The sequence below is a fragment of the Haliaeetus albicilla genome, chromosome 27 (assembly GCF_947461875.1).
Source record: "Haliaeetus albicilla chromosome 27, bHalAlb1.1, whole genome shotgun sequence".
NCBI lineage: Eukaryota > Metazoa > Chordata > Aves > Accipitriformes > Accipitridae > Haliaeetus > Haliaeetus albicilla.
The window spans coordinates 17,809,022-17,830,811 of NC_091509.1; the positions used below are offsets into that span (position 1 = coordinate 17,809,022).

Below are 21,790 nucleotides of genomic sequence, written 5' to 3' on the forward strand. Positions count from 1 at the left end.
CTTGGTGATGAATGAGCACCACGTGTGTTTCGGAAATGTTAACGTTGAGTTTGTGTGTAGCTGGTGGCAATGGGGAGGTCTTGATTTCTGTGTACTGGGGAGTCAGCTGAGATGATGTTGAGAAACATCGCCTTTGGAAGGAAGAGCTGAGCTTGTTTCATTGCTGGTGCTGCTCTAGGCCAAAAGTGTTGCAACGAGCTGGTGCCACATGCGCTCTAATGCCTTCTCAAAGTGTGTTTTCTTTCTCCCTCGCAGGGTGCACTTCTGCGTGGAGAGAGAGGATGGGAAAGCTGAGCCCTGAAAAGCACACCGCAAAAGTCCAGTAAGTGACCAGAAACCCGAGCTGAGCCCCTGACATGCGGTTCTCACTCTGAATATGCTATGGAGATTGAGCAGAAAAAGGTGTTTGCCCAGGAAATACCAAGCAGGGTAATGAAGGACAATCCGTTATCTGCGAGGAGGACATGCTGCATGAGACAGCTTTTTCCGTTCAGGTAAAATAATGTGCCTGCAGAAATAATCTTGCCTAAATTTTCGTGTGTGGCAGCTGTGTGATTTACTCATTCGCGTTAATATTGCGGCATGTTGTGTTATGATACTAGGGTGGTGGGCTGTGTTTCTTGGCTTTTGCAAAGAATAAAAAAATGAAATGTTTTAAAAAATTCTGAGAAGAGAGCGAGGCAATGAGTATACAAGGAGTAATAGTAAAGAGACTTGGGTTGGGGTGGTGAGATGCTGAGTGAGAATAGGTTTGTTTATGCTGGTCTCTCAGAGTTACAGTATACAAATATTAATTAAGCCATACATCATCTTTATGAAGCCTATGGGTAGCTTCCCCTTAATTGCAGAAGGTAGTAGTGGAAGCAATAAGGGATATAGTATAAAGACAAAGAATCACATTAAAATGATATCTTAAGCAAAAATTTTTGGGGAAAAAAAAAATCCCACGTTTTGGACCATAGCCTAAATTTTTTCTCAAGTCCATGTGTTCAGCCTGTAGCGAGAACTGTACACTTCAGTAGGTGCAGAAATGGGAGTCAAAACTAAGGGCTCATGAGGCAGAGGGACTTGGTAGTATTTGGGCATCTGAATACTGGCCTTTGCCTTTGTTCCAGTGCCCACAAGAGCTGTTTTCACAGCTTTCTTCCTGAAAGTTAATTTTTCCTTTTGAGCGCTCAATTCTAAACCATAAAATCTATCTGAAAATCTTCCAGCGAGTTTCTGATAAGTACGTAATATGACTACAGGGCAGGAAGTCTGTGCTTCTGACATAGCTGACTGCGGGTGACATCAATTGTGTCTGCTACAGGAAAGAGTAAGAGGAGGAGCAGGAAGAACGTTTTCAGCAGATCTGTTACTGCTGGGTAGGGTGAGCGATAGAATGGCTTATGCCCCAGAAATCACAGCCTCGGGTGAAGATGGCCGGGGTGGTTATTCTAAAGGTGGTAATGTTATGATGAAACTACTGGAGTAAACCCGCTATTTTTATAGGAAAGGTGATTTATGTTAAAGATTAAAGGAAAACATATTTCATAAACCCCAGTTTTGCTGGCCTGCGACAGACAGGACACGTACCAGCAGAGGGCAACAGTCCCGGAGGCTGGAGGTGCTGATGGCTTCTGCAGCATCTCTGCTTGGGGAGCAGGGTCCTGGTGGGGGGAGAGTGCTGGGGTGGATGCTCCAGCCCTCTCTCCTCTACAAAACACATGCTTCAGAAAACAGTGCTTCGGTGGGAGTCTCTTACCTCTTAAGCTTCAGCTGCCAAAACATCACTGATTCCAGCTCTGGGAAGGTCCCTACCTAGAAGGTCTCCTAGAGCTTCCTTTTGAACCTTGTGGTAACTTGGGATCCCTGTGAGTCGCTGTAGTAGCTAAATTTTAGCTGCTGTTTTGGTCTTGTTATGTGAAAGCAATATGGCATGCTCTAAATTCTAGCAGCGGCTGGGCAGCAAATACCGTCAGGACTTCTCTGCCAAGGCACCTCGTGCTCCGGGTCCATCGGGAGCCAGCGCAGTACCCACGTACCACCTCCAGTGACTTCAGTTAGCCGCTGAGGTACCAAGGCATCTATTTCAGTAGGTGCCTTTCACTGTTTTTCTTAAATTAATTTCCTTAGCGGACCTGTTCCCAGAAAACATATGGTCTAAATACAGCGCTATCTAAATGAACGTTTATTTGATTAGAATCATAGAAGAAGTTTAGTTGGAAGGAACTTCTGGAGGTGGTCTGGTTCAAACACCCCTCAATGCAGGACCAACTTCAGGGTTCGATCAGGTTGGTCACTCAAAGATAAATATATATACACACACACTTAATACATACATTTGTAAAAAATATATGTTTATCTAGATAAACATATGTGTTTATCTAAAAATATATATATATCTCTTTTAAAAAAACACAATGAAAAATCATTTAGGCTGAGAAGATGCAGCCTCGGAAGCTTCCGTGAATGTGGTGTTTTGCGTATACTTTTCACAGCTCTTCAGTGCAGAAGCCATAGTTTTTTAAGAAAGTTGATTAATAATTTCGTGGAGGGGATTATGCAACTAAAAAGGAGAGCTGCTAAAGACAGCAACTTGTTTATGACATGGATCTTTGGAACATGTATATTGGTATATACCTGGAAACAGGTATATATAGGGGAGTGGAGGGTTCCTGAATCGTTGTTTGCGCTGTGTTTAAGCTGTGTGATCCCGTGATTCGGGGCTTTTCCAGTTTGCCTTGCAGAGCCAGAAAGGGTTTTTTTCCACCTTGATGTGGTTTGCTTTCTGCTGGGTTTTGGGGAGGGGGCTTTTTCTGGCTTCTGGTGAAGCTGTGGAGATTGACAGGGTGTTGTCTGAGCATATTTGTGGTCTTCACAGAATTAAATTCTCGGAAGCACTCGATGTGCTTTACTTAACAACCTCAGGGTTAAACCAGCTGCCGGACTTCGGGCTAGGAGAGAGTTTTGGATCAGATTGGCAGGGATTGTTTTTATTCCCCTCCCTTCCTGGCATTTTTATTGAAGAAATTCCTTGCTGTCTCAGGGACACTGGCAATGCTTTGATCTCTCCTCTCTCTATGGCTCGTTAGAGTTGGGGGGTTTGGTCTCTCGGTAGATCTGAAGATTGTCGCAGGGGTCTGGAAAGGTTTTGGTGGGCCAAGGGACAGTGGTACTGGCTGGAGCAGGCGTTCTGTGGACCTTTCTACTCTGAGCATCGGTTGTATGGTTGTCAGTGACTGAAGGTAGATGAGATGTAGGAGGAATTTAGGACGAATCGTGACTAGGAATTTTTGAAAGAGGCTGGAAAAATTCCACCTATCAGGTGTCACTAATTCCTTTTAACTGGGTGCTTTTTCAAGATACCAGTCTTGCACTTAAAAACAAGCAAGAAATTTTCGTATTGGGGTTGTTACCCAGTCATGATTATTTTGCAAGACTGCTATAAAGTTAATCTCCGATTACTGGAACAGGCTTTCATCCCATTCCAGCAAGGACTGTTCACTGGTTTGCTCTTGTCTGTCACTGGGATTTGCCTTTCCACGGTTGCTATTGGCACTCAGCGAGTCCAGTGGTATATGTGCTGGTGGGGCAAAGCACATAAGAAGGTATTGCTGGTTTGGTTCAACCTAGGTGCCTGGTTCCCTGGTTGACTGAGGTGAGATGTAGATTTTTATGGGGAAAGCCTAATACTTTGTTCTTTAAAATATATGTGTTAATAAAAATACACGGGTACTTCACAGCAATTTCAGGACCTGCTCTGGACTTTTTATGATTACTGAGGGACTTAGTGGAAACGAGCTCTAGCCTGCGTTTTCTAGGTAAATTCTGCCATTTTTAGTATAGTTACTTTTTCTCCGGTTTGAACTCTTGTGTCTTGCAGTTTTGCACATTGTGCATCAGGAGCGTAAGGCTGAATGGACACTGGGGAATTACTTGAGGATCTGGATGTCTTAAACTGATAGTTTAACAGGATTCTCAAAGGGAACATGCAGGAATTTTGCCTGAATCCCGGGTGAGGTTTCACTTCATGGCTTTATCTGTATTTCTTCTGTTTATGGGGAGGCTGCCAAACAGTGTTTAAACAGCAGGACTCTTGACTCTCCATCCCCATGCGACTTTATCAAAGTCCTTTAACTTCCAGGTGTGTTAAGTTTTCTTATCTGAAGAATGGGGGTGAGGACTAGTTAAGAATCTCAAAAAGCTTTCAAAACCCTCGTGCGGAAGGTTCAATTGTCATTGCTGATATATTTTAAAAGATGTATGAAACTTAGGCTGAGGACATGGTTTGAGGAGGAATGTAGAAGAAAGAGGTAATTTATTTACAAAAGAGATGGAATGGCATCTTGCAAGAGAAATCTCTTGATACTTCTACTTATCTCCTTTGCACAAGAACATTTTGTGAATGGAAGAGTGATGAAGAAAGCAAATGCTTCTTGTCTTTATTATAATTAACCTCTAGGGCCTCATTGTTGCAGAATAAGATTGGGAAAATCTTTTAATAAAACGAGGAAAAAAAGATTTATGTAAAAGTCCCTGCATTTGTATCAATTGGAATAAAAATGGCAAATGTGATTTAGTCCAGTGCTTCAGGCTAAAAAGCACCTGCAGTTTAGAAGGACCCATATTGCCCGTGCAGCATGCATTTGCCCTGAGAGATTGCGTGGAAGGACAGCAAGATTTTTACAAATTGTGGAACTGGAGGCTAGGTCCCGCTTTCTGAGGAGGGAGCGGGGAGACCTCGGGGGGGGGGCTGGGACCCTCATCGGCAGGTCTGAGCATCCCGGGTCCTCTCCTGCGGCCGCCCCGTGCGTGGGCTTGACCTCGCGGGGGATTTTCAGTCCGCTGAAACTTTTTCTTTAGTCTACAGATTGCAAGGATTTACAGTAGTTAGGGCTCATCCACCGTCTCCCCAGAGGCCAGCTCTCTCGAGGTGCGGAGGTAATGGCACTGACAGAAGGACTAAGGGTGGGTGGGTGGATGGATGTTGGGGAGGCAGCAGCTGCTCCCTCCCCTCCTCTACCCGTTGCCTTCCCGCTCGCCCCCCCGTGAGGCCGGCTCGGGCCGGCTCATCGCCCTGTTTCGTTCCCTCCAGCCCCTCATCGGGGGATCCCACCAGCTGCGCCAACCGCAGCCCGGGCTCTCCCGCGGGGGGAGGCTCTGGGGGAACCGAACCGAACCGGGCAGCGAGGAGGAGGAGGAGGAGGTCCGTTGCCCAGAGACGCTCGCAAGCTCGCCGGGGGCGGGGAGGAGGAGGAAGAGGAGGAGGAGGAGGAGGCGGTGCGGGCTGCGGCTGCGGCGGGGCCAGGCAGCGCTCGGCTCCCGCAGGAAGCGGCCGCGGGGCGGGGGCGGCCGCTCGCAGCCATGCCGGCCCCGGGGCGCTGAGCCTGGCTCCGTGTGTTCCCCCCCCCCCCCCCGCCCCAATTTCCCGGTTCCCCGCCGCACCCCACAATGGAGGAGGAGAGGTAGGGACCGCCGGCGAGCTTTTGTGGCCACAGCGGCTTCGGAAAAGGGACCGGGGAGGGGGGGGTGCAGTGCTTGCCCGGAGGGATGGGGAGGCGGGGGGGGGGATGCCGTTCTTGGGGGCTGTGCCCGGGCATGCGGGGAGACCCCCCCCCTTCTTTCCCTCCTCATTCTTGCCCGCAGAAATCCCTCCCGCGATGAGCGCTAGATGTTGCAATGTCATGGTGACGGGCTGCTTCGCCCCGTGTACCCAAACCGAAGGGAGAGAGTGGGTTTTTTTTGTGGTTTGTTTTTTTTTTTTTTTTTTTTTTTTCCCCAGCGGGATGCGGTTTAGAGATGGATTACGAGGGAAGGGAAGGCTGCGCCGGTGGGTGTTTTCGAAAATCGCTCGTGGGGCAGGGAAGGTGGGCTGGGGTGCTGCGGGGTCACTCCAGCAAGAAGATGCGCCTCGGAAAAACGCTGGGCTCCTGTCCGCCTTGTTCGTGTCCGGAACCTCCAGCAGCTCGCTCCGTCGTTCGGTTGAAGGCGTAACCCCTGATATTTGCTGTTTTTCTGAGTGATGAATGAAAATCTGTAACGTCTTGTGGTGGATTTACCTGCCCGGGTCCGTGGAAGCCGTACGCTGCGCGGGTGTTACGGCAGGCAGGAGGGGATCCCGTGTCTCCCTCGCACGCTAGCTGGGCCATATATACTTGATTTCCTGCAAGGCAGCTATTTTGCCCCAAAACCTGCGTGCAGAGGTGCTCGCGGAGTCGACCTAATGTCCCCTGAATGCATAAAAGAGGATTTTGCTGCGCAGGGACTTCGTAGACGCCGGTTCGCCGGCGTTTGTGCTCTGCCTTCGTTCTTCCTCCCTTCTGTCGGGGTGCCTTTCGCACACCAGAAGCTCGCTTGCACTGCTTCAAACTAAACGTTAAGCTGGCTTGGGTGTTGTTTTTTTGTTTTTGTTTTTTCTTTTTTTTAAAACAGGATATGCTGAGTGCTTCCTTTTGTGCTGGTGACCTTGCAGGGGGTGGGGGAACAAAGAGGGGGCTTGACCCGCTGGTAGTACTGATCATCAGGGCTTGGCAGAGGTTTTGTTTAAATATGACACATCGGAAAATTAAGCCGGGGTCAGTCCCCAAATTCTGGAAATTTTCCCTCTGTTGAGGGAAAACACTCGCAGCAGCCTGTGGGAGTTGCTTTCCAAGCTCCGAAGGGCAGCTTTCTACCCTTATGGGACTCAAGGGTTGCAATTGTTTGTGTATTTAATGTGCAACCCAAAACTTTCAGTCTGCCACATTTCTCTTTAAATTGCACTGTAGGGGTGCTGCTTCCCATAAGGGTGTGAATGGCCACCTCTGGATAGTAATCCAGATATTAATTAATTTCAAGTCCCTTGAAATCCTAGCTCGTCATGCTAGATGCTAGCCCATGGAATGGGTTTTCCTTTTTTTTTTTTTCTTTATAAATGAGTCTAGTGTTTGGGGAAGTGGAGAGGAGCTGTTTTGATACCTCAGGCTGGGATCATCCTTGGCACTATTACTTATTACCTTTTTTTATGGTTACCGGCAATGGTCTCATTTTGACTGGAGGCCTTTTGCTGGGGATACAGCCGTGAAAAAGTCACTGGGAAAGTACCTGGACTGTTTTGCCTCACCCTTTTTTTTCCAGACCATGTGTTTTTAGGGCATGAAGCGCTGTCCCCATCAGCATGTTCTCTGCCTCTGGAAGTGAGGAATGATTACCCAAATTACTGCTTGTATTTCTAGTTTTCAGGAAGAGGAGGGCGGCCCTGAACTGCTCATGGGCAGTAACGATGTGGGGTTTGACTCTTGGCAAGGAAAGCTGGAAATATTCACCTGCTTTCTGGTTCGAAAGGGCACATCGTGTGGGACTGCGCCAAGGCTGCTTTGCCTGCTCGGAGCAAGTCCTGGGAGGAGGTGTTAAAAAATGACCTTGGTGGGCCAGCACCGTGGGCTGGTTCTGTTCCCTTTTTTTTGTACTTTTGCCCCGCATTTCAACTCGGATCTATGTCATGTGGTTTAGGCCTCAAATTTTATACTCTGTGAGTTTCATGACAGCAGAATTCCCCCTGGTTTTTAATGTTACTGCTTTTTCCATTTTTGTAGTCAGTGAGGAACGTGTTACTGGTGCTCGCATCACCTCTGACTCTGGTCCGAAGCCTGCCCGGACTCAAATATCCTGATAACTTGCACATCCGAGTTGTTCAGTGGTATCATGTGCCCATGTCATTGCACATGGGCAGAAGCAGCCAGGGGCAAGGGGGATTTAACCTGAAACGTTCACATTTGGCGGTAAATTATTTCAGAATCCCGATTTTCTTTTACTGTGCTGATAGGGACTTTCATTTTATGGAGAAATTACATAAGGCTGTACGATCAGGCATGGTACTCTGGTTCAGAATTAGTAAGATGTGTTTGAGTTTGAATAGGAAAAAAAACCCTGGAATGTTGATTCCCCCCCCCCCAAAGAATTAAAATGCCTGTAATTTTAACTTTATGTTTGAGTGAGGGTAGTCTCTTCGTAGTATTTGTTTGAGAAATACAATATTTGCCTTTGAAAGCAAAAGGTATTGTCATATTTGAGTTATTTTGTGTTGTTTCCATTACTGTCAGCAAAGACTTTTCTTCTCAGTAGTTCCTGAAGTCCGCTTTTCCCCCGAGGTCTCCTTTGATACGAATATCCTTTTGGGGATCTGTTGTATACCACTTGTGTGTTTTTTCTAAGCTAATGTGTCCATGTTGATGTAGGCACTGAAAAAGTTCAACAAAATAGGAAAATAATATTGCTATTAAAAACCAAAAAAATCCTTTCTGTTACTCTATATCCCCTGTGTTTTAATCATAATATGTTTCTCTGAAATCCTCTCCAAATCCATCTCAATATTTGGATTCCTTCAGTCAAGTTTTTTTTACTATCTTTGTACCTAAAGGCAAATTCGGAAATTGAGATTTTTATAAATATGCCATTACACTGACATCTTTTTCTTACTGTGTCTGCCTGACTCAAGGAATAAAACTATTGGGTGTAATGTATTGGCACCATGATTTTGGCCATTGATTCTAAACAGAGAATTATGCCAGTTAAGGTAAAATGATTTTTCATTTTGCGAAGACTAAATTAATATTTCGGTCTCCATTTGTCTTAGTAGAGGCATTTAAGTTTTGAACACTAGTAACTGCTATCGGACATCTGTCAAGCTTTTGGATCAGAGCTATGTCAAACCTCTCAAACTGAAGATGAACGTTTTACGGGGATGATTGTAACGTATCCCACAAAGAAGCTCCGTAGGCTTTGAAAATTTACCCTTAGCGTGTCACTTTTAAGTTAATATAAGGCTAGAAGTGCCTGCGGAGGTGTTGGATTGCCCGTGCTGCAGGAAGGCAGGTCTCCGAGCCCCGTTAACTTTTTGGCCAACTTTGGGGGGGCCGAAGCTCTGCGGCGTGACGGGACGACCCAGGAGAGCGGAGCTCAGCCTGTGGTCCACAGGCAGGAGGTGAGAGCAGCTCCCAGAGACCCCCCCAACCACCACCACCAGTGCTGCCCAGTGGGGTGAAGCTGGGCTGGACTGGATATATCTGGAGTCCCATCATCTCTCCAAGGTGAGAACCTGGTGGAGAGGGACCTTCGTGGTGTCCACGTGTGGGCTAGGAGCTGAGCCCAGCGGCTCTTCTTCCAGAAACATGAGCAGAAGCTCATCCTTCTCTGCTCCGAAGGAAAGCGCGTTTGAGATCTGCCCCTCCTTTAGGGTGAGCTCCTGGCTCCAGTAAAGCCAGTGGTAGAATTGATTTTGGCAGAGCCGGGATTTTTGTTCCGGGGGTTTACCACGAACAGCAATCATCTTGCCAGGGGACAGTTTAGCTCTAAGCGAGGCTTTTATTCTTTCACGTAGAATCTGCAAAGACATCTGTAATTACTGCTGGTAACTACGGCAACCCAACTTTATAGTTGATACTTGCATGCAGCAGCGCTACAGGTTATGGGTTTTTAAAATACCTCTCGGTTGGGATGCGGCCGCGCTCAGGCAGGAGCTGTGCTTTGAGCCAACTCCTGCTAGTGAGTCTTGGGGAGGAGGAACACGGTGTAAACGGGGTTGTGATTAGCTTCGCTGGCTTAATTGGGGACTCTCAAATCAGGGTTTGTTTTTTCTGCCTGGGGACAGCGTCGAAAGGCCATGCAGGAGGTGGCGGTGGGATTGGCACTCCATGAGAGTAACAACCTCTTTGCTTATTTTAGGAGAATCCTGCTGTGTCCCTAACAAGGATATTCATCTGGCCCAGGGAAATGAAATCATTTGTCCATTTGCTCGGTGCACGGCCTCGGATAGCCCAGGAATAGAACAAATTGCTCCTGGCAGCCGGCTTGTGAGTCCCGCTGGTGTAGTAGGACATCAGCTAGGCAAACGTGAGGGTGCTGGGGGGAAAGTCTTCTCTGGGGGGAACGTGCAGGGGCTCCAGCACGTCCAGGTGGTCTCGGCCAGTACCTTTGATCAGAGGACCCTGGTCCTCCTCTGCTTTGCTCCATTAATATAATAACAGTGTAATAAGTGTAATAATTCTTAGTGTTGTGGGGAAAAAAAAAAAACAGAAAAGGGCTACGCAATGTACTGTTTTGGTCTTCTCAGGGGTAGCTTTTGCTTTGCGGCAGGTCGCATTCGCTTGGAGTGTTTAGGTTCTTGCATTTTTACATTGGAAATGTGTCGGTGATCTCTGAGAGTGTGTGCATGGGGGTGTGAAATCTTTTTCCCAGATAAAATCATCCTCCGTCCATTACTGGAACACAGTTCTGTGGAAGCTGAGTCAGTCTCAAAGATGAGTTAAAGGCTCTTGGCCATTAATTTTTCAAATGTGTTTTTTATGTGAGTCATTTGGAAAAACTTTAAATAGCATATCTTGATTTTTTTGAAACGAGTTTTTAACCAGACAATCTGCAGTATTTTCTTATGGTGAGCTGTTGGCAAAATGTGAAATCCACCCCTGCTAATAAAGCTGAGGATGATTTAGGATGCTTTTTAAAAAGTTACTTTTCATGCTTCTTAGGAAGAACTGGTTGATCTTTTTCAGAAACTCTGAAGCAAGGTTTTACTTTTAAAATACACAGACAAATGTTGGTGGAGTTGAGGCTTTATGAAGGCTTGTTGATCCGACATTTACTTTGGTGTTTAATGAAACTTGCCGTCTCCTTTGAACTGTATCTTTTGCCGGTGGAAAAGTTTGAACATAAGGTATCTTTTGTCTCCGGCACTGGAGTGCTAATAAATAAATAAATCTCAGCGGTGTGCTTTTTCTTATTAAAGAAGCCCCATGATTTTGGTGTGTATCGCTTGATTTTGGATCCCACAAGGTCCGTCTTTGACGATGACCGAAGCGGTGTCCCGCGGCGGTCTGGTGGGATGGGTACAGCTGTCCCTGCCGCCGCCTTTTGGTTTCACTTTCTTTTTTTTTCCTTTTTCTTTCTTTTTTGTTTGTTTGGTTTGCTTCCTGTACGTGTTTTGGCTTTGGAGACTGAAAGCTCAGTGAAGTCACTTGCACTTCCAGAGCCTCGTTTTTCACGCCTTGGCTCCGGCGCGCCACGAGGGCGTGTTTAGCTGTTTAAAAAGCAAAGGTTTATGCCGGGGTGTTTAAAGCTGTGGTCAAACTTTGCTTGGCCTAAGATTTCAACCAGGGCTTTTGATAGAAACAACACCGAGGCTTAGCTGAATTTGGCTGTGTCCCTGGAGCAAGGAGACTCCCTCGCTGGGGCGTGCGGACTTGGGGAAGAGCTGAGAGCCGCCGCCGCTCCGTGCCCGTGAACGCTGCCGGTGGTACGTGTGGCACAGAATGAGTTCAGCTTTCTTTGGGGACAGAAAAGCTGGTTGTGTCGTTGCCTGGTACCAGTCCCTTGAATATCGAACATTTAACAAAAGGTATTCTTTCTGATTTTTTTTTTCTTTTAATCCAGCTACACTAAACTAATTGGATGATGACTGTAACGCAGTCTGGGAAGTTGTCTCCCTCAGTGGGACATGTGCTGAGTGATGTTGTGCTCAGCCTTGCAGCTTCACTTATGACTGAAAATATTTCACTTGCTCAGCAAAGTGAAAGAATTGGACTTGGCTGGTTTTTGGCATTAACCTTTGTCTTGGGCACAAAGCTGGAGGCCGCTCAGTATGCAGGCGTGTATTCGAGCTGCGCGCAGCTTGGCTGCTATTCAGCATCTTGTTTCTAGAAGAAGGACAATGCAACCCACCGAGGACAGCTGGGGGGCAAAGAGCTTCGTGTGGTCTCAAGGGACATCGTGCTGGTAACAGCCACCGGTCGGGAGCCGGCAGCGGGGAGGGTGTAGTGTTCAGCAAGGGCTTCACACTGTCAGGGGGTTGTAAATTGTGAATAATAGTGTTTTTCAAAGGAAGAGTCACTGTGTCTGAGTATACTTATATATAGATATGTATGTGCATGCATACGCACCTTAGCAGAGGCTGGTGGGCTGTTCTGGGGAAGGATCCTTCCACCCTTCTTCAGACATCATCTTCTGGTTGCAGGTAGCGCCAGGATGCTGGGCTGCCCAGACTGTTGGTTTAACCCAATTCAGCCTTTTTTATCGTGATACAAGCCCAACTAAGAAAGGCGGCAGGGAGGAGGGGACAAACATGAAGCTGAGGGAGACCGTCCTTTGGAAACAAAACTCTGCGAAGGTCTCCAGTCTGGTGCATGGTGGCCACGGGGTTACCTGCTGAGGTCTGCCGTTGGCTTTTGACATGGACAACCTTGCTTGATTTGTCTTGTTTGCCTTTGCCTGCTGGCAGGTTTGAGGGGTGAGCCGTGGGTGTAAGCAGAACAGGGACCTGGCTCCAAGTGCTGCTTTTTTCATAGGTGGAAACCTTTAGCGCTGAGTGATTTCACGCGCTTTCAGATCACGGAGGTAGAGATATTGACCTGATGTCAATTCTGTGTAAAGAGCCAGTGCTCCCAACAAAGTAATGAGGACACGTATGTGCCTTAGGCACCTGTTGGCCTGGTTAAACACAGCACATAAGCGAGTGCATCTGGTTTGATATTACCTATATAACTGGCGGTTCTGGTAGGAAGGTCTGGTTTAATGATTCTTGCTATATGTTCCAGTGGCACTAAATAGACCTATTTCTAAAACGGAAAGGGGATGTGGCCTCGGTAAAGCTAATGCTTTGGAAGCTGTGCAGGGAGTTTTAATATTCCTTTTCTACTTGCCTCTATAGAAGAAGATACAAGTCATGTATTGTATGCTTGCGGTTTCAGATGGGACATTGAAGACTGAACTTCTCTTTCTCTGTATGGATGTTAAAGTATCCGTGGTACTCTTGTAGTTCCCAGTGCTGAAGTCTATTTCTATTCAGTGAGGCAATTATGTTCTGGCTTGAATTTCAACTTATACTGCTTTCCTGGCCTGAAGCCTGTAAGGCTGGGCTTTGTCCTCAAGCGTTTGGCACTTTTTCCTTTTCTTCGCTGCTGACTGAAATGTGGGCTGGGTTGGCTTTCAACATTCATGCAGCAGTAGCTGCATTTTTTGATGCTCTTCACATGGGTAACCTGAGCAGGCTAACAAACATGCCAGTAACTCCGTGCATAATACCCTGTGCTGCAGATTTATGATACTTTTTTTTTTAAAGTGTCATTGAATCAAACTTTCTACTCCTTTTTTTTGTCCATGTTTTTAGCATTAAGCAGAGTTCCCGATCCTCTGAGGCAGCTGAAGATGAAAAGGACCAGCGCACAGTGACAGTCAACCCCTCTCACATGAGAAAGGCATTCAAGGTCATGAATGAATTACGGAGGTACACTTTTGACTTAATGGGCACCCTCTCTGGTTTAGCAGAAATGTGCTGATTGGAACAGAAAGGCTTCTGGGAGACTTAGAAAAAAATCTGTGCCATCTTTGTCACAGCTAATGGTTACATGTAGGTGATTAATCAACAAGTAGGAAGAGGCAGCTAAAATATAGCCCTTTTGTGGTGGGTTGTTCTTCCCAGTCTCAGACCTGTCCATCTTCCCAGCAGAAGGAAGCCAGCTATGGCTCAAAACCATCTGAGCAAGAGCCTTCAGTCATAGATGATAATTAATTTAGTTTTTTCGATTACTTACAGCAAATTCAGCTGTAAACTATGTTCTGTAAACTATGTACTTAACTGAGCTAATGGTCTGAAAACCAATAATAGAACATTACAGACACTAAGACACCTACGCATAATTACAGACCAAACATTATTAATGTGCTGTTCTTATTCTCTTTAACTAGCAGTGTCACTCAGTCTGGGCTTAGTACCCCAAAGTAGGGAGTGGAAAAAAACCCCACAACTTGGGAAGAATGTCAGCTCTCTACTTGCAAATCTGAAAATCCAGATATTGGTTAAAAGAGAACACCTTCATCTCTACACAGCTGCGTGGGTACAGGGAGAATGGAGGCTGAAAAAACATCAGCAAACACAGTCTTCAAGAACTGCTGTCATCACATCAGCAATGTGGTGGCAGTGGTTAAACCTGAGTTGTTTCTTGATTGTTGTTATCCCATGAACCAGATAGAAGAAGTTCAGCGAGCATTTCTCTGCCTGGTTCGTTTGAGTCCTTTACCATTCAAATAGAGACTTAGAAACCCAATTTTTAAAAGGATTCCTATGGAAAGTACATGTGTCATACCCATGAACGTATGTGCTCCCTTTGTGTCCGGATGGTGTGATGAAAGCAGATAACACCCTTTACTCTTCCTGCACGCTCAAAGTACTCAAAAGTTGCTGTAATAGCCACCTCTCTTCTGTGGATTAAGTAGTTTCCCAATATACACATACTCTGGTGTGGAGAAGGATTAGAAATGTCTCCTTCCACAGATGTCTGACAGTGGTTGTCAGTTGCATAGGAACAGAAAATGGAAATGTCCTTCCCTTGTAACAATTACATGAAGTGGAGTATGGTTTGGTTTTTTTTTTTTTTTAATTGGCATCCCTCTAGTGCTTTCTTTGTACTGAAAGCAAAGGATCTGAAAATAGAGGTTTCTGCAGCTATATTCAGAAATCTATTGTGCTACTATTATTACTTTGTTAATTGAAGCGTAGTGGGAATAGCTGGAGACGGACAATGTTTCTTATTGCCTGTAGTTAGCTAGATCTTGTGCAATACTGAAGTGATCAAATGTAGAAGACTGAAAGCTGCCCTTAAGCACCTGTTTTGTGTTTCCTTCTTCTGGGTCCTCCTTTTTGTCAGCTTCTGCTGTTGTTCCGGAATATACAGTTCTCGTGTCTATGGTATGGGATCCGTTAAGCTGTCAACAATCAATGTTAATAGCTGTCTTGAATAATAGTGCCTCCAAATGCATCCAGAAATCTCATATGGAGGGTCTAGAAAAATCTTGCTAAGCCTTTAACCTATTTGCTACATGTTGCTCGCTTGAAATTTTTAGCTTTCAAATGAAGATGAAATTAATTCCACGAGTGGTACTTTAGATAACTATAGTCCAAAGAGGAATTGAACAGAGCCCCTTTTGCATAAGCTGAAGGAAATGAGGAAGCCTCCGTAAGGAGGCTGTTAAAGAGCTTCCCTCATTGCCGTCCCCCTTCCAAACTGGGGTGAATGTAGAGCACAGACTACCAATTCCTACTTTCTTCCTGTTTTCCAACTATAACCCTCCATTTCACAGGTGTTTTGTTCACGTATTCCAATATATGGAGAAGAGGAGACGTGCCTAGTCCTTTAGAAGCTCTACGAGTGTTTATTTGACATGCAGTTTCCTAAAGACAAAGTGCAGCGTGGTGATAAGCATTTCTGAAGAGAAGGTGACATCTAGATTTACAGACACTGATCCTTTTTCAGGCTTGGCATTTGAAAAGAACACCCTTATTTTGCATTTGTATGCTCAAACATCTTAAACCAACTTATTGGGAGGCTAAGCACTTCTAGCTGTCAGCATCTCCGAGGCGCTGTACAAACATTAACTAATGAATCCTCAAAGGACATACGTGGGGCTCGTAGAAAAGGTCACTAGTTAATGAAGTGACGTTTCCAAAGCTGTACAATGAGTCAGTGGGGGAGCTCAGAAGTTTTTTGGTTCCTGTTTGGAGCCCTGTGCTTTATCTCAGTGACTCTTAATCCCAGACTAATTCATGTGGTAAATGAAGTCCTCAGGCCCATGGATAAACTCCAGTGACTGGCATCTCCTCACTGGGAGATGGCTGAGGCAGCCTCTGCGCTGGTCAGTGCCAGGAGATGTTTTGGTGGTCACGTTCTTTAGGGCCAAACATGGAAGGAAGTACGGAAATAACTTCATTTTTCCACTTTACCTTTCCCTTGTGGAAAGACGAAAGCGCTGCTGGTGTTCCCTTGTGCAGCTATTTCTTGTCTCGTAGATCTGCTAGAGCTTGGCTCCACGTAGTGCCCAAGCTCTTAAGCACTTCTGTACCTTCTCCCAGCCCTGCTTGTCTGAGAGATGGAAGGAGCCCCTTACCCATCTGTTCTTCAGCAGCACGTATGCCTAGTTTGGCTTGCAGATTTTTTTTTTTTTCTGGGAAAAGCAGAACCACAGGCAGGGCTGCAGCATCAGGAGGATCTAGGCTTTGCGTTGTAGGCAAACACTGACAGGAGCTGGTAGCTGAAGGACTAGAGGACCCTCCACTGGGATTTGGCAGAAGCTCAGGTGCCTTGTCTGTAATGGTGGGTCTTCTGCTTACTTTTTCAGGATATACTGATGTAGCTTTTTGCCTGACCAGGAGTTCTGAAATGATCTTTGTCTTCTCTGGTGTTTTTCCAGCAAGCGGCTCCTCTGTGATGTGGTGATTGTGGCCGAAACTGTGGAGATGGAAGCCCACCGCGTGGTCCTTGCGGCCTGCAGCCCTTATTTTTGTGCGATGTTTACAGGTACTCTTCTTGACGCCAGACGCTGTACGTGGGTTGAACGGGCCATTGCAAACCCAGAGGCTTTTGGCTGTGTCTCCAGCAGGAGCTGCAGCACAGGCAGCAGGCATGGCCAGCGAGGAAAGGGTTTCTTTGAGAGAGAAGCAGTAGGGTTAGGTCTGCAGTTTTCTACACCTGATGGATGATGCTGGTCGTCCTTGACTAATTCCTCGAGGCATGGTGTATGGGGTGGTTGTATGGGTGTGGGGGGAGTGGGTAGCATGAGAGTCACAGGAAGGTTATTACTATGAGGTTTGTCTCACTGGTTTTTGGGTTGGTTTTTTTATCCCCCCAAACAAGACCTTGGGTCATGAAAACACATCATTAACATCAAGCACGTGTGCAGTGCCCTAAATGTTCATGGTGCACATCAAAGAAGTTGCTGGCACAGGAGTTGTAGTTTCAAGGCTCAGCCCTGCTGATGCTGATTTGCAGTCACGGATGTTTAATCTCCCGTGGCACTTTTTGCTGCTGCCCGAAATAACACCGTTGTTCTCTTGATCCCAGTGTGTTTTAGCAGCCCTGCCTTTTTGCAGGGTGCGTTGCTGCAGCCTGGTGTATTTTGGTAATGGCAGATGCAACCTCTGTGTGAAGAGAAGGAGAGGACTAAATTCTTGCTCTGATTGCCTGATCCCTATAGCAGGTGCCCTTTGGAGGCTGTGCCCAGCAAAAAAACCTGTGCCAATCCCCAGGTAGGGGAGTGACCAGCTTATTTAAGTCATTCTAGTAAAATTAGTGTGGTCAGGAGCTCCTTAGCTTACTTCATTTTCCTTGCCCTCCTTTCCAGGATAGGAACTGACTTAACCAAATACGAAGAAAATGATTGTACGCTCCAGGGAATGGTTGTTACCATCAGTCAGCTTTAGCGTAAACGAGGTTTGGAGGTTTTGCCCCTGTTTCACGTTCCTTTGCCTGTGGTCTAGGGGTTGCTTCTTTCTTCTAAAAGCCTTGAGATTAGACCTCCTTTTATTTGCTTTACTGGAAGCAGAACACAGCATTTCTGAGGAAAAAGCTTGTCCTTTGGGAAGCTTTCTTCCCTCCTGCAGTGGAGGTGGGGAAAGAACCTCAGGTGTAAACAGACGTCCGAACGTGAGATGAGATGTGAGGTTCGCCATGGTGGCTTTATCAGCGTGGTGAGCTAAGGTGGGAAGCGTTTGTGTTTTCTAGGGCACTGGTGCTGTGCCGTGGAAGTACTGGCCGCGGTGGTGAGGCAGAGGAGCAAACGCTGCTCAGAGGCAACCCTTCCCGCAGGGCACCTCGAGGAGGACTTGCGAGTGCTTGGGATGCTCGTTCCTGACGAGAGGTTTAAAAAAGAAAAAAAAAATATTGGGGAAAAAAAAAAAACCCTCTGATCCTTAGAGGTCATCCGAGCGGGAAGGCAGTGGTGTGGGGCTGCTCGTGTTTCCGTGCAGGAATTCTCCGGGCCGTGTAATCCCTCACGCCGCGAGTTAAACAGTAATCAGCTAACCGCTCTCACGTGGCTGGCTCGGCAGCTCCCCTGGGCGACAGCCTCGGCAGCTGCCCGTCCCCGGGGGCAGCGGGTCAGGCACGGACCAGTTCTCCCTCTGCTTTCCGTCCAGCTAGCCCCGAATTTCGAAAGTCTGGATCTCCCTCTTGCAAAGACCGAGCGCGCGATCTCCTTCCAGCTGTGCGGTGGTTCGCTCTGCGGAGCGGGGGCGTTTTAAAATCACGGCTTGAAGCTCGGTTGGATGTTGTGGCTTGGATTTTTTTTTTTTTTTTTTTTTTTTGCATTGCACATCAGTGATGCAGCCCAGTGGCTGGGGGGGCAAGCTGCACCATGCGGGTGTTTGCAGGACTGGGCAGCAGCTGCTTGTATGTGTGCTGAGTCCTCACTGGAGGAGCCGCTTTTTGGGGGTGTGGGGAGCCGGAGGGGTTCCCCAGCAGTGCTGGCAGCCACGCGGGAGAGAACGATCAGTATAAAGCTGTGAACGGTGGGAACCAAACCGAGACCCGCAGCTCATCCACCTCCACCTGACGCTTGCTCTGCAGCCCCTGTCCCCGTCGGTTGGGCCTGACTTTGGACTCGTGAATGACCTTGTAATGACCGTGGGGTCTTTCCTAAACCATTTAGGGTCCTCTGGTTAGGCATTCCTCTTTGAAATAGCCTTGGGAAGTCTGAAAATAAGCAGGCACATCTTCCGTTTGTGACTTCCACTGCTGGGACCCAGCACCTCCTAACTGCGTGTCCCTTCCCGTACTGGCTTTCTGGAGCGTTTTGGATGGTGGCTGGTCCTTGTTGGCACTGTTCTGTGGGGATGATTGGGGACAGTAATTTCTGTCCGTTTAGAAGAAAACATGATCAATTCAGAAAGGGTAACGGATATTTCAGTGATGCTGCTAGGACTGCTCCTGTGAGATACCTGGGGGAACTTCAGAAGCGCCGAAGGAGGAGGCATCAACGCAGAAACCCCCCTTGCAGGTCTTGCACGCCGCTTCAAAGCGCTCGCCCCACGTGTGAGAGGCTGTGGTTTTGGTATCCGATGCACTCGTATTCTCCTTCAGCACGTCTCTGATTTAGGAAACGAGGAAAGCTGTAGCTGTGCACTGGGAAGCCTCCCTGGAGCGCGGTACGTAGGAGGCAGGGCAAGCTGCTGTGCTGGGTAAACAAGGCACCGCGAGCTGCTGCAGTTTTAACTCTAGTTCATCTTGCGACAAAGCGGGAGAGCTCTGCTCTCTCCCTGCCCTCGTGAGCAAAGGGGAATGGAGAAAGCACCGCTGGGTGTTGAGCGTGATGCCAGAGGGCTTGCCTTTGCCAGGGGCTGGTGTCTGCAAAGTCTGTCCCCTAAAGAGGGTCTGCTTGGAGCCACTCTGCCTGTTTTTTTTACCTGCCTTTGCTCCCTCCGACCCTGTCCCTCGTGTCTGCCTGACCGCGGCGGTGCGGGGTTGGGGTCTGTGCAGCCCTTTCTCAGCACAGCCCTTATGTAGAGAGATGACGCTAGTGCTTTGAATTATTCTGTAATTAAGGTATCGGGTAAGGCTCGAGTCTGACTTATGAAAGACATCCTAGGGGTTGGGTTTTGTGGGCTTTAAGGTGTGAGGTTTTCTTTCCTGAAGGCGTGTGGGATGAGATGCCCCAATTGACCCACCGTGCTTTAGAGGCTGCGTTTGCCTGGGCTCTGCGCTCGCAGGAGGGGGCAGCTTATTGCCCGCTCCTGGTCTGCTCCGACCCCTGCCCTGGTTCGCTTGCGGGGTCTTCAGGTCCTTCCTCGCTCCGCAGCGTTAGAGACGCATCCAGAGCATCACCGTCTGGCGAGCGGCAGGCGCTCCGTCGCGCCAGAGCGGCTGGAGGGGTCGGGTCCCATCCGACCGTGGGGCGCAGCACACAAAACCCTCCTTTCCCATCGCGTGCTGGGCTGTTCGTGGAGCCGAGGCAGCGCGGGCTATTAGTATGCAGGGCTGGCAGCTTGCTGGTGGGTGTGGGAGCCCACACAGCCTTTATTTTTGTTGCCTGTGTCACATGAACGCCGCAAAGACAGATGATGTTATCGGATCGGTCCCTCCAAGCTATTCCTGCATCGATCTCACGGGTCCGTGCGTCCGAGCCTCCCCTCTGCCCCGTGTGCTCCCGGCGAACGCGGCAGGGCACCGGCTGCTCCGCTCGCCCCTCGCCGTGCAGGTGATGTCTGGCTGGGTGCTCCTTACGGGCTGATGGGGACCGGGCTGTTCTCAGAAAGACCCCTCTCATCTCTGGAGATGGTTTTTTTTTTTTTGTGGGGGAGGAAGCGTGTGAAGGAGCTGACATTTATTTTGTCAATTAAAAAGTCCTGCCTGTTTTGAAGGCCTCCCAAATGTAGGTCATTTATCCCTTTGTACTTCTACGTTTGCATTCATGGGCTTCTCTGAAGAACATTTTAATATTTAATTTTAAAAATTGAATTTGGGGCAAATATTATTTCAGTCTACATTTCCCTTGGGACGTTGTTGGCTCTTCTAATACTTATGGTCTGACCCCGCTCCTGTTATTTACCTCCTTATTGGCGTAAGTGAAGCCTGCAAAGTTCAATTTCCAGGATCCAGATTTTGCTCAGGCTTGGACCCCCTTTAGCATCTGACTCTGTGCTGTGCACTTAATGTACCCAGCCGCGTCTTGTCGCACGCTGTACGGAGATGTAGGCTGTAATTACTTCTCCCATAGGCTGCAGGAACTATTTTTCCTCTTAATCCCACAGCAATACTGAGTCACCAGATTTCTCAGGTAGTGATTATTCATGCCCAGGTTTAAGAATTGACACTTCTTCATGCTCTGCTTTGTTCAGCTTTGTTTTTTCACTTATTGTTTTCCTTCTGCCTGGGAGTTTGTTCTTTCTTTTGTGTGGTTCCTCAAGATCTTGGTGATTAAAACCTGGGTGAGGTCAGGGTGTGCATGGACGATGGAAGGGCCCCGGGGAGCCCTTCCTCCTCCTCCCCACAGCATGCTTTTGATGCTTTTGTTCCTGTGACGTGCTCCTGTTACGCTCGGGCTATGTGGGTATGGTGCCTGCAGAGCGTTGGCCGCAACAGCGATGGGGAGGGTGCACATAAAGTACTGGTTCATGTATAGGCTTTTACGCAGATACGGGTTTTACTTGTATATCCATAGGGGAAATTATTGCTCTAGTTCTGCATGTTTGCTGTTTGTGGGGGTTTTTTTGTTTTTTTTTGTTTTTTTTTTGTTTTGTTTTGTTTTTTTTGTTTTTTTTTTTTTTTTTTTTTTTTAAGTTATGTATTTGGAGAAAGGATACACTTTGGATCCAAAGGCTGCCTTGCCTCTGAGGTGTGAGGTTGGGAAGGTGAGAGAGCAGAAATACAGTTTTCTGCACAGATGCTTTGCATAAAGTGTAACTGTGCAGACAGGTTACAGCAGGGTAATTTAGGAGAGAAGCTTGCAGCACGCTGGATGTGACTGCTGGCTCGTGTGCTTGTTTTCCTCAGCAGGTTTCAGGCTCTTCCTAAAGAAAGAGGGTAATGCTGCCTTGCTTTTATTGTAGGGTATACCACAAAGCACCCTAACTTAGCTGTTGCAACTTACTCATCTACACATATATATATAAAAAATTTTTAAAAAATATTTTTAATAAATGTATAAAATATGTATGTTTTTAAAAAGCCCTCCTAAGACTTGTCCACAGTCTCTTTGAGTCTGTCCCTGTGCTGAGACGTGGTCGAGGGTCATACTGGATGTGTTTTTTAGCCCCTATATGTGTTTGAATGCAGGTGAACCATGGCAGGTTCTTTTCTGGCAAGAAGTTGAGCTTGTTGCATTTATTGACTTATTTTACAGTAGTGTCTTCAAATGTTGAGATGTTAGGTGGCATTAGGAGGCCTCTGGGAATCTCACTGGTTGTCCTTCGATGGTCAGGGATAGTGTCAGGGCAGTCTTTTAGTCAGATACCAGGAGGATGTGCTGGATGCGTGGGGAGCAAGGGCCTGCGACGATGTCCTGCAAAGCC

General features: G+C 47.3%; 1 protein-coding gene across 7 annotated transcripts in view; it reads left to right on the plus strand.

Annotated features, from left to right (window-relative positions):
• Positions 1–259: 259 nt before the first annotated feature.
• KLHL3 (kelch like family member 3) overlaps positions 260–21,790 on the plus strand; it is a 55,485-nt gene continuing 33,954 nt past the window's right edge. The window contains exons 1-3 of one of the 7 annotated variants that reach the window (XM_069772645.1): positions 260–322; positions 13,121–13,237; positions 16,198–16,304. In XM_069772645.1, coding sequence (XP_069628746.1) covers positions 282–322; positions 13,121–13,237; positions 16,198–16,304 — 265 coding nt within the window. In that variant the 5' untranslated portion in view covers positions 260–281. Of the gene's footprint in view, positions 495–5,259; positions 5,448–13,120; positions 13,238–15,090; positions 16,101–16,197; positions 16,305–21,790 lie in introns of those variants that run through there. The other 6 variants (XM_069772647.1, XM_069772644.1, XM_069772646.1 and 3 more) reach the window with 6 other exon arrangements.